This window comes from Hippocampus zosterae, chromosome 13, assembly GCF_025434085.1.
Source record: "Hippocampus zosterae strain Florida chromosome 13, ASM2543408v3, whole genome shotgun sequence".
Taxonomy (NCBI): Eukaryota; Metazoa; Chordata; class Actinopteri; order Syngnathiformes; family Syngnathidae; genus Hippocampus; species Hippocampus zosterae.
In genome coordinates, this window is record NC_067463.1 from 18,899,687 (window position 1) to 18,917,075 (window position 17,389).

At 41.5% G+C, this 17,389-nt stretch overlaps 1 protein-coding gene across 2 annotated transcripts in view; it reads right to left on the bottom strand.

Moving 5' to 3' along the window:
• rptor (regulatory associated protein of MTOR, complex 1) overlaps positions 1 to 17,389 on the bottom strand; it is a 115,526-nt gene that overhangs the window by 17,346 nt on the left and 80,791 nt on the right. Inside the window, exons 23-29 of one of the 2 annotated variants that reach the window (XM_052083218.1) lie at positions 15,777 to 15,880; positions 15,469 to 15,646; positions 15,275 to 15,385; positions 11,080 to 11,185; positions 4,398 to 4,512; positions 4,189 to 4,313; positions 1,124 to 1,225 (exon numbers count right to left, since the gene is read on the bottom strand). In XM_052083218.1, coding sequence (XP_051939178.1) covers positions 1,124 to 1,225; positions 4,189 to 4,313; positions 4,398 to 4,512; positions 11,080 to 11,185; positions 15,275 to 15,385; positions 15,469 to 15,646; positions 15,777 to 15,880 — 841 coding nt within the window. Of the gene's footprint in view, positions 1 to 1,099; positions 1,226 to 4,188; positions 4,314 to 4,397; positions 4,513 to 11,079; positions 11,186 to 15,274; positions 15,386 to 15,468; positions 15,647 to 15,776; positions 15,881 to 17,389 lie in introns of both variants that reach the window. The other variant, XM_052083217.1, reaches the window with a different exon arrangement.

The following is a 17,389-nucleotide window of genomic DNA, read 5'->3' on the forward strand; positions in this document are numbered from 1 at the left end:
TAATAAGCGTTTGCAGTTAAATGCCAACAGCTGCTCGGCATGAGTTTGGTCAAGTGGATCCTATTTTTCGTACACTGGGAAAGAAAATATTTGCACATTTCCTAATTTTTAGCGTATGGATAAAGTTGAGACATTTACGGGACAGGTGATCACGTTCTTTTCACATTCGTTTGTATGATCCGGGGGGTCCGTCGAAGTGTTGACAATGAAGTGATTCATACTTTTTTCATAAGCTTTTCATATTTAGTTTCTTCAGATTCTTCAGGTCCAAATGTCTGTGATTCAAAAGCTTTGTGCCTTTATCTATAACTACTGCAATAGGCCCTGATTAAATTGAAGCAACCTGGACATTTTTCTTCAGAAATCAGATCATATTTTTACTATACGACCGTATTTTCCCGACTATAAGTCGCTCCTGAGTATAAGTCGCACCAGCCATAAAATGCATAATAAAGAACAAAAAAAACATACATAAGTCGCACTGGAGTATAAGTCGCATTTTGGGGAGAAATTTATGTGATAAAATCCAACCCCAAGAACAGACCTGTCATCTAGAAAGGCAATTAAAAAAAAAAAAAGAAAACAACACGCTGAATAAGTGCACAATATGCTAACGTTACATCACGCATAAACTGAGAACGCGCCTAGTATGTTCAAGAGTATTAAGAGTTATTCAGATAACTATAGCATAAAAAACATGGTAAACAAGTTCACCAAACCATCAATGTCACTCCAAATCACTAAATCCAATGGAATCTTCATCGTCTGTGTCACTTTAAAGCAACTCCACCAACTCCGGAGTTAGAAGATGCAGCGCTTCCTCTTTCTACGTCGCTTACATCAGACTCATTGTGGTTTTATCAACACAGGTCTAGAGCGACCTCTTGTGGTTAATTGTGAATATACATGTGAAATGATATAATAACGTGTTCATAATTTCACCCATAAATCGCTCCAGAGTATAAGTCGCACACCCCCAGCCAAACTACAAAAAAATGCAACTTATTGTCCGGAAAACAGTATATAGGCATGGACAAAGTGACAACCCAAACATCTATGGGAGGGGTTAGTGGGAGGATAGTAAAATCAAAGTCTTTACTGTGAGCGCTGGTAGACGGCTGACCTCTGGTCGTAGGCAGCATATCAGAGAGACCCTGCCACGCGGTCACCATCTCCGGATTCTTCTGGTCAGCAAAGTTTTTCCAAACACGCAACGCTCCATCATCTAGAAAAAGAGAAAATGGAAATGTAAAGATTGAGAAGAGCAAAGTGGCAATGTGCCCCAAGGAAAGTGGTGAGGTCAAAAAGAGGCGCAGCAATCAATTTGGAAGTGTTACTTTTTGGACCTACACTGTAATAATTGGATAGAAATCTTGAATAGATTCTTTCAAAACAAGCGCAACCTGTCCATGACCAAACAGGCTTCGCTGGAACATCAAAAGGCGTTGCACAACCATCCTGTAAAAGGCTTTAAAAAAAATCTCGGAGAAAAACAAAATGCTGCAGAGCCGTGTCAACTCTCAGCTAAGACATAGAGGCGGACATAAAACATGTCGGCACGCGCCTCCATGAAAGTTATGACTGCCCATAAAAGTCTCCACTTGATTTACATTTACTGCTTCGCTTTTACCTTTAAACTATAGATGTATATATATTTTTTATAATTACTGTCCTCATTGAAATCATTTCGTCCGTCGCTGATGGAGTGCATGATCAATTTTGACAGGATGGCATTTGAGTCATTTATCTCTTGGCTTTGATCATACCTTCAGTGGGTGGAAAAGAAAGGCAGCCATTTGTTTCAAGTTCAGTCGAACTCTTTCGTGAAGAACAAACTGAAACAAATGTAATGGAGATCGGATTTTGTTGTGCATGGAGGCTAAATGAATCATTCGCCTAATGAGAGATGATGAATACACAAGAGCAGTGCGCGTCATGTATGTTTTCTATTGTCGCGGCTCAAACAAATGAGGTTCCAAATGAGCTGGTGGGAGGGAATCATTGAGCTGGTGGGATTTTGTTCAGTCTTCAGCAGTAAATTCGGCTGGTAGGTTTCCGTTTTAGAAGAAAATCACAATCAGACACTCGCGCATCCAACCAATTTCGGATATCTTGCCGGCCGAACAGATAGTTGAAAATTGTAAAACTCTTGACACCAATTCACTGAACACGAGTGCAGGGTCTGAACTCATTCATTCATTCATTCATCTTCCGTACCGCTTGATCCTCACTAGGGTCGCGGGGGGTGCTGGAGCCCATCCCAGCCGTCTCCGGGCAGTAGGCGGGGGACACCCTGAATCGGTTGCCAGCCAATCGCAGGGCACACAGAAACGAACAACCATCCACGCTCACACTCACACCTAGGGACAATTTTGAGTGTTCAGTCAGCCTGCCATGCATGTTTTTTTGGAATGTGGGAGGAAACCGGAGCACCCGGAGAAAACCCACGCAGGCCCGGGGAGAACATGCAAACTCCACACAGGGAGGCCGGAGCTGGAATCGAACCCGGTACCTCTGCACTGTGAAGCCGACGTGCTAACCACTGGACTACCGGGCCGCCCCCGATACAGTATAAAATAATGTACAACACAGGAGGCGGGAATTCTTGGTCAGAATGTATTAGGGCAAACCTGCAGATGTGCGACCTGGTTTGTTCAAAGAGTGTGACTGTCTAGGAGACCCTTAAGGTATCTGTGATTCGGTGTGTGAGTCGGGGGGTGGGGGTCAAAAAGTAGTCGATGATCAAATTCATTGACAACATGATCGAGTAACAGCTTTGAGCCGGTTTGATGGTTTTCAGGTAGTGGAGGTGGTTTCAGTCTCTCAACAGTAATTACTCTCTGACTTCTGTAGTTCTTTATGAAAGCAGACTGTTATCTTTTGTGTTTAATCAAAACAAGACATTTGCAAAAATGTAGCAAGAAAAAAAACAATCTAATTGTTTTATTAATCGATAGATTTGGTGATTCTAAAATTATTGGTAGTCTGACAGCTCTACCCTGCACTCGCAACACAAAATCTTGCCAACACTATTTATTTACTTAAAAGAAAAGCACACTTAAAAAAAAAAAAAAAAATGAATAGGGCGGCCCGGTAGTCCAGTGGTTAGCACGTCGGCTTCACAGTGCAGAGGTACCGGGTTCGATTCCAGCTCCGGCCTCCCTGTGTGGAGTTTGCATGTTCTCCCCGGGCCTGGGTGGGTTTTCTCCGGGTGCTCCGGTTTCCTCCCACATTCCAAAAACATGCGTGGCAGGCTGATTGAACACTCTAAATTGTCCCTGGGTGTGAGTGTGAGCGTGGATGGTTGTTCGTCTCTGTGTGCCCTGTGATTGGCTGGCAACCGATTCAGGGTGTGCCCCGCCTACTGCCCGAAGACGGCTGGGATAGGCTCCAGCACCCCCCGCGACCCTAGTGAGGATCAAGCGGCTTGGAAGATGAATGAACAAATGAAAATTACATGCTTGTGAATATTCTTATTCATTTAGATCCCTGCATTCTCAGGGCATTGAATTGATTGAATCTGAACACCCGACAGCTCATATCCAGAAAAACAATCTTGTGTATTCTGTCTAATGCAGGGAGCAATGCACTGATCTACTGAGGAAACCAAAGCAACCACTGAGCAGGCGCATGTCGCAACACAGATAGGCTAACTATTCAGGTACAGACTCAGCTGTCTACATTGGCAGGAACAAGCATGGAAACCATTTGTGATTTCTTACATTTCTGCCTAAATTGGTCATAAAATAGGAGTCTGCGAGGAACCGCGTCAGCCGCCTCACCCGGAGGCGCTCCACGGCGGCAGGGACGCAGGAGCAACCCCCCGCCTACTCATTGGCCAGCGGTTTATAGTATGGTGCGGCGCATATAATTACAAAATTGATTTTTCTTCATAAATCTGAGCATGCGGCTCTTAATCAGGTGCGGTCTGTAGCCCGGAATTTACGCTACATTTCTTTGCACGTCATGATTGTGTCACACTTGGACCTGACTCTTCACAAAAATAAAAAATCTAATTTGATATCTTTAGGTTTGAAACCTGAAATCTGGCAAAAGAGCAAAAAATTCAAGGGGAGCCAAAATGTTCGCAAGCCACTCTTTGTGTTCTCTTGTGGCGCTCCGTCAATTGTTACATATCAACATGCACCGCACGTCCACTACTGTACAGTTTTGATGTATTTTTGCAACCTGTTGCAGTCAGCAGCAACGAGCAGTCGTGCCCGTTGAGATATTCCATGGCTGTGATGCGGGTGTAGCGAGGGTTGCCATTGTAGAAGTAGTCCAACCTCTCGCCCTTCTCCCAGTCCCAAAAGCTAGAACAGACAGAACAAAAACCCGTCAGTCCGAAGGCTTGACCATTTGCTTTGGTGTTGCGCGTGTTTCGTGCTTGGTCAAACCAGATGCTATCCTTGTCAGCGACAGCTATGCAGGTGTTGAAAGGGTGGAACTTGACGACAGAGGGAACGCCGGGATTGCGATTGATGAATATTTGATCGTCCAGTCGAGAAACACCTGGAAGAAGGGGATGAGAGCGGATGATGCAAATCCTATCGTTCTTTTCACAGGATCCAAAATGATTTCAATCTTCAATCTTTCAGATGATGCTGTATTTTCTCAGTTTCGTGGAGGATGTACAGGATGAGTCAGACGGTGCACAGATCGGGAAAATACCGTGTTGATTCATCATTTTCCCATTTCTTTGCATAGATTCATGAAAAAAAAAATCAAACCACAAACTGGGTAAATTACGAGCTACCATGGTTTTGGTACTTAAATAATAATAATAATAATACATTTTATTTATAAGCGCCTTTCAAGACACCCAAGGACACTTTACAATCAGGAACAAAAACAATAAAACACAGAACGGGTTGAGCAGCGGAACATTTCGATGCTCCATTTTCACTGGAGCATCAAAACAGATCTCAACACACGAAAACACATATGAAACCATTTTAATAAATTACGTAAGATGAATGGTAGAAAAAAATTACACATGGGATTTTAATGTGAACATTGCTAGTTCTCCCATGCGTGAAAAATGCTGGTTATGTACTGTGATGCTAACAGTGACTATATATTTGGAAGAGGGAAAATAAATCCTCGGGGCAATTTGGTCTGCCAATCTACACCGAACAAACGATAAATATATATATATATGTTTATGGGCGTGGGGGGAGGGGGGGGGCGGTTTCCTCCCACATTCCAAAAACATGCATTGCAAGCTAACTGACACTCTAAATTGCCCCAAGGTGTGAGTATGAGCGCAGATGGTTGTTCGTCCCTGTGTGTCCTGTGATTGTCTGGCAACCGGTTCAGGGTGTCCCCCGCCTACTGTCCGAAGACGGCTGGGATAGGCTCCAGCACCCTCCGCGACCCTTTTGAGGATTAAGCGGATCGGAGAATGGATGGATGTACTCAAAGATCTGAGATTTATTCTGTGGCCACAAGGTTTTGTTTTTTTTCCCCCAATGCTGAACACACAAACCTCCCTAAATCTGTTCTGAGCACTCTTTTGTTAGGGGTGGCCTACTGCCTCATGGTTGGATCTGCACAGCCGGTGCATATGTCCATCGTGGGGCTGTAAATTCTGCATGTGGCAGCAACTTCTGATCATATGCCTGGGGTTATTTTGATAAATGTTGACGATATTCCAATGCTCTCCAGTGACGGTTATGATCTTAATACAGAATTTTTTTTTTGACTGGTCTCTCCTATCATAGGAGCATATTGCAGCCTCCTACGCTGATACAAATACATCTCTGAGTAATATTGTCTTCCCAGTGATGCAATTATGTGCAGTGATGTAAACTGTAATGACTGGAACCAGAGGGAAAACATTTCCTCTGTGAATAGTCATGTTGGTGAGAGTTTTGTATGAAAGAGGGACACCCTAACAGAAAATTAAGAGGAGTAATATGAGGCCAGGCTGGAATAAGTATGTGGCTGGGTATCACGAGGAAGCAAAATTTGCTTTTAAATATAAGTGGTGCTTGGTAGACCAAGGCAAGGGCCCCAAAGAAATGTGCTAATGCACTGTAGGAATAGGCTGTCAGATTTATTTGTAAAAATGAACAAGCTATGAGGTCTGACTCTTTGGCTGAGAAGGTTATGAGTCGCAAGATGACTGATTTCTGGAAGGAAGTGAACTGCAGACGGTAACGCTCAGGCGTTATTGCCGAGCTGTGGAGACAGCACCGCAGCACCTTATTTAATCGCGTTAAAAATGATATTTTTGGTGATTCATAATGTTTGTTGGTTTCTGTGACTGTTGTTCAGGAAAATAGTTGAGGTTTTTGGTGGGGCCAAGAGCCTTTTATCTCACAGAATAGATTCAGGTCTACACTTAACAGCAGCCAAACCCCATCTCTGCATTCAGAGCCAAAAATAGAACAAACTGTAGCAAGGTGACCGTTTTTCACTTACTTGAGAATCATTAATGTGATGTCTTCATGAATCAACCATAAAGTGCAAGAAACTCTTTTTGCCTCCAAAATTCTCTTTTTTCACAACAGTACTCCGAAGATAATTTGTATTACCGGTATTCTTTCAATCATGGATGGTTTATTTGTAACTTTGAATGAAGCAAAAAGTTCTTGGGTCAACCCTCCCTTGTCACTCTGCCCACCTTCACCTTTTTTAACTAACCTTGCGGCCCAAGTCAAATGCCATTTTTACTAATAAAAATTCCTCGTCTCACCCCACGTCTCACACGTCACGTGCTTGCTGCGCAAGTCACGCGGTGCAGTCAGAATACAGTAATCCCTTGTTTATCGAGGTTTAAACGAAAATCCGCGAAGTAGCGACCAACAAACATATACAGTGATCCCTCGCTACTTCGCGGTTCATTTATCGCGGGTTCAGTGCATCGCAGATTTTTTTTAGAGATATTAAAATATATATATTTACATATACATGGAGTACAGTACTGTATATGTTGTTCTATGTGACTCGCTGTTGTTTTGCAGCTTCTCGCAGTCCGTTTGCGGGCTTAAAAAAAAAAAGACTGTTTATGTTAATTGGATGCTACTTCGCGGATTTTCGTTTGTCGCGGGTGGTTTTGGTCCCCATTAACCGGGACTAAATGAGGGATTACTGTATAGGTAAAAAAATAAAAAATAAAAAAAATAATTAAAAGTCCGCAAACGGTCCGTGAGAAGTTGCAAAACAACAGCGAGTCACATAGAGCAACATATATAGTACTGTATTCCATGTACAGGTGTATGTAAAAAAAAAACATGAATATGTTTGAAAAAATTCCACGATGCACTGAAGCTGTGGTAAACGAACCGCGAAATAGCGAGGGATCACTGTAGATAGCATTTTCATGTGAAAACTAACTCATACATGTCAAGTCAAGTCAACAGTATTTATAGAGCACTTTCAAACAGCCATCGCTGCATACAAAGTGCTGCACATGGAGCGATATAACATGCACAATAACATGCAATGTACCTGCAACTTGTCACACAAAGACGTCTCCAGAACTGTTTTTTTTTCTCCCAACAACTGACCCCTCGCTATGTGTATGCATACACTACTTTTGTTAGTAAATGAGCACCCCCTAAAAGAGAGAATGGGCCACATACTGATAGAACTGAAACATTTTGAAAGGAGAAGTGCCAAGAAAAGTAGAACTGACATAATCTGAATTCAGTGTCATGTTGTCATAGCAACAACACGTTTAGCCAGCCTATCCTAGACACACTTAACTCAATCAATCGCAGCCATTTTCACTGGAGCAACCCTCACAATCTCAGTGTTTTACTGGATCTTGCAAGGCCCACAGAATATCTGGTTCCAATGCTATATAAACATGGAGCCTACCAAAATAAAGTTTGGACTCTCTTATTTCAGCAGGAAAAAAAAAAACATCTGTTTCTATCTTTTTCCATTCTTCAGCAATCGGCATTACAAGTTTCATGGAAAAGCATGCATTTCAATCACGTGAGGCACCACTGCCGCCTACTGGTCACTTTTTTTTTTACATGATTTATAATGCAAACGGCTTATTCTCGTTCACATTGCATCAGACCCTCTTCCTCTCTATGGCACAAAAAAAAGATGTAGACATATAAGAACGTCTTTGGTAGGTGGGGCCTAATTTTAACAAGCACATCTTGTGGCATGAAAGAGTTAAGTATACTCTTGAGGCCTCCAGAAAAAGATGAAGAAGAATAATGAAAAATCTGTGATGAAGCCATTCTAGATGCTGCTGGGGCTGAATTGTGTAGCCTGAGGCAGAAGCAGATGCATGAGTTTGAAAAATCATCTCCAAGGACTGTTTTTTGGTTGTGGAGTTTGATGTTCATGAGCAATGACAAAATACAAATTCCCTTCAGGACTTTCATACACTTTGATTACATATGTATTTTTTTTCCATCACAAAAAAATTAAAAATAAATAAAGTAAGGGGTCAGATCAGATTTTTAAGTTGACAGTGTTATTTCGCTCTCCTCGTTGCTCTCCCAATCTTGCTTCCTCACATTGTTTCTCCTTCCGTCTGAGGCACCCTACCCTTCCTCCTCCTTCTCTGATGCCTCTCATCTTATTTCTCTCAGAGGGGGGGAATAGACTGAATGAGGGCAACCCTACAAACAATGAGGATGGGGCAAGAATTCCTTTTTGTTGTTGTTGTTGTTTTTGAAGCAGGTATTCAGCAAGAGAAGCCGGAATGAGCCTCAGCTGTGACATCAATCGAATAATAACTTTGTGAGAATAGGGGCTATAATAACAGTGACGTAGGAGTTGTTCGTCATTGTGTGTGTGTGTGTACCACTTGCCGGGGATAGTCACACCTCAGACACATTCGTGTACTGTATATATGTGTGGAGTCCTCTGACTCATGGGTGATTTTGGCTGTGAGAGGATTCTATACCCGACGGTCTATCTCAAGGGTAGATTCAGGTATGACTCGCTTCTGATAGTTACCAATCAATGAAAATTGAATAACTGTGACCAAAAAAAAAAAAAAAAAAATTAAGCATAGAGAGTAACAGGATATTTCCGGTGATAGATGATGAATACGCACAGATATGCTTTGTAATTAGTCTGAGTCAGGTTTCAAAATGGGTGAGACAATCGAACAAGTCATGCAAAGAAAAATCATACTTTTCTTAATTATTCTCACTGCATTTGTTCCGCTCATTCTACAACTTGACTCCGATCATCACACTTGATCTTTGCTGCTCGGACAGGTGCTTGGTCACCTCTCTCACCTAACTTTGATTGTGCAGTTTGATTTGGTTAAGAGGCCATAACTACCAATCTTTAAGAATCAGGGACTACATTTTTCATAATTGTGCTATTTGGATCATTAAGTGAGGCAAACAGAACTGGACTCAGATGTACAATGATCAAGGCAAATGGAAGTCCTGAGTTCCATTTCAAGTCAAAATACTTTGGACTTGAAATACAAACAGGAAATCTTTACGTGACCACATAACTCAAAACACTTGTATCTCAAATCATCTTTCCGGGTTGAAATGAATGGAAATGCCATTATTCCATTCCAACCTCCCACCCCAGAAACAGACATATTTTGTGTTTGGGCTTTTTAAAAAATAGAAAAATAGCCCTCTATGTTTTTTTTTACTTTATAAAAGCAGAGTAATGAGACATGTGAGTAGAATGTGAAGTACTAAACAGTTTGTCCATCATGATTTATTGCAGCGATCCAATTCTTTGCGCTGTTCCTTCTGATGTGCCTGCCTTGGCCACCAGGACGCAATGTAATACAGTCAGGTCGATACAAACGCAGAATAATAGCATCTGGCTTCTACTAGCACTGGAATTGACTCAGTAACGTACTGTTAGGTTCATTTTTTTTTCAGAGAGGATAAAGAATATATGATTATCTGTCTACATGTGTTGCCCCCACGGGTTGTGTTCAAAGATCCTTTGCTTTTAAAAGCACAACCAAACCATGTGCGTTATCATGACAATAGCGTCTTCCATTCTTTGTTAGCTTTAAGCTAAGCAGACTTTCACAAGGCAAAGCTATGTGGTTGTTTTAAATACGCGTTTAATTCTCTGGTAAGTGGTCTGTTTAGTTTGGCAGTAAATGTTAGCTGAGAGTAGGGCTGGGCAACTATGGAAGTAATAATCATGAATATTTTGATTGCTATTGGAATAATAATTATTTGTTTATCTCAAAACTGGGTATTTACTCAACTGCCAAAACTCAAATACTCTGTTAAGTTACCAGTGTAATTGTTTGTGTCCAACTAATTATTTTGATCTTTTAACAGATTTTCCCCCAAATTCTGAAATTATAATATGTATATTTTAATATGCAAAGATCTTCACATTTTAAAAAAATATTTATCCATTCATCCATCCATTATCACATCCACTTATTCTGACGAGGGATGCGGGAGTGCTGGAGCCCTGAACTGGTCGCCAACCAATCGGAGGGAATATTTATTTTTCATTTCCCTTCTTTTTGATGGACAACAAAAATTCAATATTCAATAGCGGGGGCTCCACTGTATCATGTCACCTTTAAAATCTCTTCTATCCCCACAATACTGTAATGTCTCAACTGGACTCCTGAAGGTGAGTGATTATAATGGACGAGCAGCAAGACCCTGGAATATTGTGATCAGTCTTGCCTCTGAAAAAAACATGATATATCAGCTTTATCTTTCTCCCGGATGCTCATCCTGAAAGCTTGTGGAAATGGTTTGTCATCCACTTGTCCATTTTTCATTTCTAGCCAAGATCCGTCACTGGAAATAGTTTCCTAACATTCACAATGCGAATGTTCTTCCAAACAGGGAGAGGAAGAAAATATCTCACCTTGCAAGAGCACTACCTTATTTCATTTCCTTATATTGAAGGATATTACAGGGCCTAATTGCACTTAATGGGCCACAAGACAGCAGATTTCACACATAACTTGGTGCTTTGTTCACACATTAATGACTTTGAATTATCTTGTCATTCAGATAAGCGTTTTGTTATGTATGAGATCCCATGCTTTGTAATGACAATAGATATCTCTCATAAGAACAATGGATTAGTTAAATGTAAGGTGAAACAGATTCATTTGTGAGTGGTTGCGTGAGAAAGACTGACCTCTTTGTGTGATGCTTCTGCTTTGCCTTTTGACGCGAGCATTCCTGAGAAATCTCCACTGCCGCTCCATCCTCACCTGACTCTGCAAGTCATGTTCCTCCGGGATCTGGCATTATGAATACAAACGCAAGGAGTGAGACATGACACATTTGTGTGAAAGAACATGAGCTCTCACATGCTAAAATGCAAATAAGTCTTCGCAGTGAGAGGGCGAAGTTATTTTGTGTCACGAAACTCTTTTTACAACCCTCATTTATTACTTGAGTAGATACCAGTACCAGATATAAAGTACCTATTAACATTACGTGACCTACAAATGTGGCTATGCACTCCGGTCTATGTGGAGCCAGTACCTATGAGCTGGTTTGTAAACTCATTCAGTACCAATTCTAGACCAAGTCTGAAAAGACGTTTAAAAACGTCTTTGGGAGTGACTGAGTTCAGAGCTCATTCACTGTATACCATAATGGAACGATCCAAAAATGTTGCCACAATTGGCATAATTTCTGGTCCATGTGACATCATCAAACATGTGCGACCGCTTGTCCTTAAGTACTCAGATGAAAAGGCAGTAGAAAATGGATTGATGAATGGATGCAGGAGGAGCGAGGGAGGCAGGGAGGGATGGAGGAAGGAATGGTGGAACGCTGCTTCACAGAAAAATTTGGTGGACAAGGTAAAGAATTTTGGGAGGACTACAACATTGCTTATAATAAAACTCTAGGAGAAGTGAATGCTAAGATAATCTAGAAGCAGCAAGCATTCCCTACACAACAGCTATAAACAGCATTTATATAATATTCAAAATTACATCAGAACATAGTGAGGTCCAGATGTATGCAGACCATAACTGAGGTTTTATGATTCTTCACTTCACAAACCACCGCAATGAATTGATAATCAAAGTCGTGAATGACACGAAGATTCATAGGTGCATCGGTGCAACAAAAACATATTTGGACAAAGTGTACTATCCAATGTAGGCAATGACTGTCTTAAACCCTTCATCAAATTTCAGACATCATCTAATTTGGAGTTTCTTCACTGAGTCTGCTCGCCTGGCCTTCAAGATACAGCAATTAAGACATTTTTTGGTGAGTTTTGCTGCTTTCACACTTTTCTCCGGTGAGTGAAAAGCATTTTCTATAAGGGTGAATTGGCCATTGAAAATGGTTCCTTTTATTTGCACACTGAAAGCTTGAGAAAAAGCAATTGCAGAGTGAATTTTTCCCTGTTTACTGACACAGAGGTTAAAACTGTGATCATTTGTTCAGAGATAGAATCAGGAGATAGTTTTTTTTTATTTTTTTAAACTATTACTTTGCACTATTCCTTCCAAGCATTCGTGTCACAGTCAGTTCATAACACATTCTCACACTAAAGCCATGCTTCAAATGATTATTTTATAACTGACAAAGTAAAAGAAAAAAAAAATCAAGAGTATAATTTAAGCGTGCAACAGAGAGACACAACAGAGTAGTTTTTGAGTGGCAACTGAGATTTCAAAATGCCATACTTTTTCCACATCCTTCTTGCAAGACTTCTCTGTTTAGAAAAAAAAAATCGAATAATTTGGGACATTTGAATGGAGCATTCGGATTCTTTACACACTGCGATTTTGCCAAATAATTGTTTGTGCCTGCTGAGGTGTACAATTATCCAGGCAAGGCAAGTTAGGGCAGCTTTATTCACATAGCACATTTGAATTGAAAGTATTTGCTCGTGCGCGGTGACGTGCATTGCTGTTGGAAGAGAAACTGGATGTGCTGTATTCAAGTACATCATAACAAAATAAACAAGAGCACTGAAATCCTCGTCCACAGCCTTGCCAACCACCACTGATTTCCGGTAAGTGTTGAGAAACATAATTACCTTACTGTTGTTTGGGTTCATACACCAAACATCATAGGCGGGCAATAAGACTGTCTGAACAAAAAGACATGGAGCGAAGTGTGCTCCTGACACGGTGACGTGTCAACCTGTGCTCAGGTGTTCTCATGCACGCGCAAAGGATCATGTCGCCGAGTGGTGTCTTATGACAGCACTCAGAATTTTGCAGAGGCTGCGTAATCTCCTCTGCGAGTGCTTTTACTAAAAACCTTCACGCTACATCTTTCCCATCCAATCATCGTCTGTTTTCCTCATCTACTGCAGCCGCGTCAGACTCTGCCATCCTCCACTGCAGTGCGCATGAGCTTGACTTGACTTTCTCTGCACCATCAAGATTCATCACTACCCGCCCCGGAGGTTTGGACTTTTATTTTGACGGCCAAAGCGGCCGTCTGGATCCTGATTTAGCAGGCAAATTTGACAGGCGCCGGCTTATCAAGAATACCAAAATGTTGCTGCGACGTTGGTGTGTACTAACTATAGTTGAAGCCACAATTCAGCAGTGGAGAACCCCGCTGTTAAAACACTCTGTCAGGGTGCAGAAAGCCTTCAGCACTCCAAATAACACATTGCCCTCTGCCTACCATACACCAAAATGCCGGTAACTCCATGTTTAAACAATTGTCGCAATAATAATAAAAACAAAACAAAACAAAAAAAAAACTAAATAGCAACAAGTAATCTTCGTCCCATATAAATAGAAAATGATTATGCATTTCTACGGTGAGTTACGCGTGTCGTGTTGTGTAGTGTGTGGAACAGAGACAAGATTGTCGCAGGCTGCTGTTTGAAAGTGTACGAATATGTAAACGACAGTTATTTTATAGAATCATTTGTGTCAGTTAACATTACATTGTTTGACAACCATTGTCGCGGGCGGTGCAAATCACTGCCAGGCGAGTGCGGTAAACTTAACCCTTGATGCTCACTTGCCTGCTATTTTATTTTTTAACAGACTGTGCATTTCTTTTCGCCTTTAATTTCAAGAATACTTTTCAGGCTGGATCAAAGTCATGTTGTCACTCCACGGACGTAACATTTCCCATGTGCACGAGTACTGTCTCTTTGTCTTCCTTTTACCTTTATTGATCAATTCAAATCATTCTTTCTTTGCAGACCTTTATTTTGGCAAGGGTGTCTCGTGTAATAAGGACATTAAAACTGACAGAAGCTCAATATTATAAGACAAACGTTACAGCTGCTGCGCATGGTACATCATTCCTTGAATCTTTAATTACTCTCGGCAGCATATTAAGTCATGGAAGTCAAGGAGTTCAATTATTCAGTAACGCCATCGCGTAAAGCCAGCAGGCACTTTCTCACACTGTGGCCGGTCCCTACGCTGTTGTCTTTGGGAGAACTTACTAGAATATCTTTCAAAGGATTTTCATAAGAGGACTCATGTCAAGAGGTGACTAAGGTGCCTCTCACACGATGGCTAAATACAGTATATGACAAATGCATATTCCCGTATTGGGCCAAATATAAGACGGTGTTTTTTTGCATTGAAATAAGACTGAAAAAGTGGGAGTCGTCTTATATTCGGGGTCGAGACATTATACCCATTCACGACGCTAGATGGCGCCAGATATAATTGAAGCGAATGTTGAACTTGACTCCCCAGGCCAAAGTGAACCCGTCACGAAGAAAAAAAAATAAAAATAGCGGTAGCACGAAGAAGAAAAATAAAAAAATAGCGGTAAGAAAGAAAAGAGAAAGAAATAATAGAGATATCAGAAAATGGAGAAACATAGTGACAATGTGGAAAAAAGTGGGTCCAAGATCAGCCAGGTTAACCCACAGCTGAGGAAAAGTCATGATGTAATTTACATTTCAAAAACCAGAAGCCATTCATTTACCAATGTGATTGCACTTTAGTTTACATATTTAAATGTTCAGATTTGAATGAGGCAAAATAACATGTTTTTTTCTCTCAAATATAATGTTATAATCATTTCTTTCAGATGTACTGTAATTATTTTCTGGATAAAAATTTATTTGGTGTTCAAAAAGTCTTTTTTCACACTTGAGTCGTGAAAAAGAGGGGGTCGTCCTATAATCAGGGCCGTCTTATAATTGGGCCAATACGGTAATAATTGATTTATTGATTACCTGTCTTGTTTGAAGTTGTGTGGCACACAAGTGGAACATTTACAAAAACTAAATCATTCGCCACATCCCATTCGAGTAACAACCTTGAGTTCATCCTGGCATATAGCCGAGGTGTATTGTAAGACAGGCCATAAGGAAAGGCAAAAAATGTGAGAAAAAGACAAAAGTGAGCAGTAAACAGCGGTGGCACTACCTTTGTGACCGGCTGAGCAAAGTATTTGGCACTCCAATCACATAGACCCGTTTGCAGGGCGGCACTGATGTAGTTTCTGTGACCACACGGCTCGTCTCCATCCTCAGCGGCCTGAACCAACAAACAAATTGAAAACCATATAAGCAAGGCATGCAAAGTTTCAAATACACTCAGAAAATAGATGACTCATCGACCTGCTCAGGTCCCTTGTCAAACATTTTACGAGTGCGGGGAAATTGATGGGAATGGGGCGCCTGTCCTCCAAGTGTGGGCGTGTAAGGGGGCCGTGTGGGAGCTTGATCTCTGGTAGGGGGCTTGGGAACCTCATTGGTCAGACTTGAACTGCTGGTGCTGGGCATGGGAGGGGAGCCACTAAAGGGAAATAGAATGTAAAGTCAAGTCAACAAGAAGTTTCTGTTTTTGTTGATCGCCGGGTTGCTGCCATTCCTTGAAGTCAAACTGTATGCTCCGGTTTATTGCGGTTTCACGCTGTGTTCCTCACCCTGCCTGATGGATATGCGTGCCTTTGCTGGTGGGGCTGGCTGGAGCTGACTGGGTGAGAGACCCAGAGTCCAAAATTCTCTGAGGGCGAGCATTCATCATTGCCTGTGGAGAAATCACATAACAGAGGCTTTGGTTACCATTATTCATCAGGTTTCAGCAATTGCAATCGTGGAGAAACAACCCAAAGCAACAAAATGTAATAATTTGATCGCAAATAAGCAAAAAGAGGCCAGTTAACATTATAACTGAATCACACCAAGTTTGGAAATTGACGCCTTGGCAACTCGACCGGCTCAAGTTCCAGTGCACAAGAACCACTTTACGCTCCGTCTGAAGCACCATCATCATGTCAAAGCTACTGGCATTTGCTTCTGCCACAATAATGATCGGTAAAGTTGTTTATGTGGGGATGGGGGCTCTCACCAAAGGGCCACATCACTACACAATTTGACAAGTGTAATTCTGTTTGGTCATGAAACGCTGTGTCCACAAGCACCAAGGCAATGGACCTCATGCGTGCATCTTTGGTGCAAAGGTGACATGGCATAACAGTTTCCGCTCTCAATATGTTACAAGCTCCTGGGACGCCATCTGTCAAACCAGGGATGTGTTCGATAGTTCCGCGGTAGTATTTTTTTTAGGTCAAAATGGGATTGAACGTTATTACTTTTCCAAGACAAGGCGATATCTCTTCCAAACAACACTGCCATGTGCCGCTTTGCTGAGTGTCAACTCGGTTCGAGATGTTTTAATCAATGTCGGATCACATTGCAACAAACAAAGCACCGTGTCAAACGTTTCGATTCTTTCAATGAGCTAAATGTGGTCCTCAATGTACAGGAGAAGAAACGTGATGCTGTTCAATTTTATACCACTGCAAACTAGGACAACCAAAATGATCATTACTCATTTAGTTAACAGCTCTCCGATATTGTCACTCAAAATTGAGCATTATCTTCTATGTAAAGGCAGAATTTTTGATACAGGGTCTCATTAACCCTTTCAGGGTCAGCGGTTACTACAGTGGACAGCCTATCATGTAGCCAGGTGACTGGTTATCATTATCGGTGCATGAAATGGCTAAACTGCATGTAGTTATCATGGTGTTGCCGGCGTATGCTAAAACATTCCACCCGCCGTTGCACCAGGAGCACCTGGAGTGTCGTTATCTTGATCAAGGTCGGAGGGGACTTACAAATGAACCTGCAACCTTCAGGAGATGGCCACTCTACCATCTGAGACATGATGTGCACACAAATGCCCTTTGCATTCGGAAATTAAATGCCTCCGTCCTTGTTTGGCTGATGTTAATGCGTCATTGTCTTCGTCAATCTGCGCACAGCGCATTATTTTAAAACTAAAAATGTGTTTTAAGTGAATGAGGATTGTCAGGGACGTAGCCCATCACATGGAAAAGGTGGTTGAAAGAGAATACCGTTTCTCAAAGGCAGTCCTGTGTATACGATTAGACTGGACGGACCAAGATTACAGATGTTGTATGGCTGAAGTGCATTCCATATAATCAGTGGATGAAAGGGCAGCATCAAAGTTTGTCTTACTTTCTAGAACGTCATCTCATTAAAAAGAGCAGGTAATATAAGCCCATCCTTA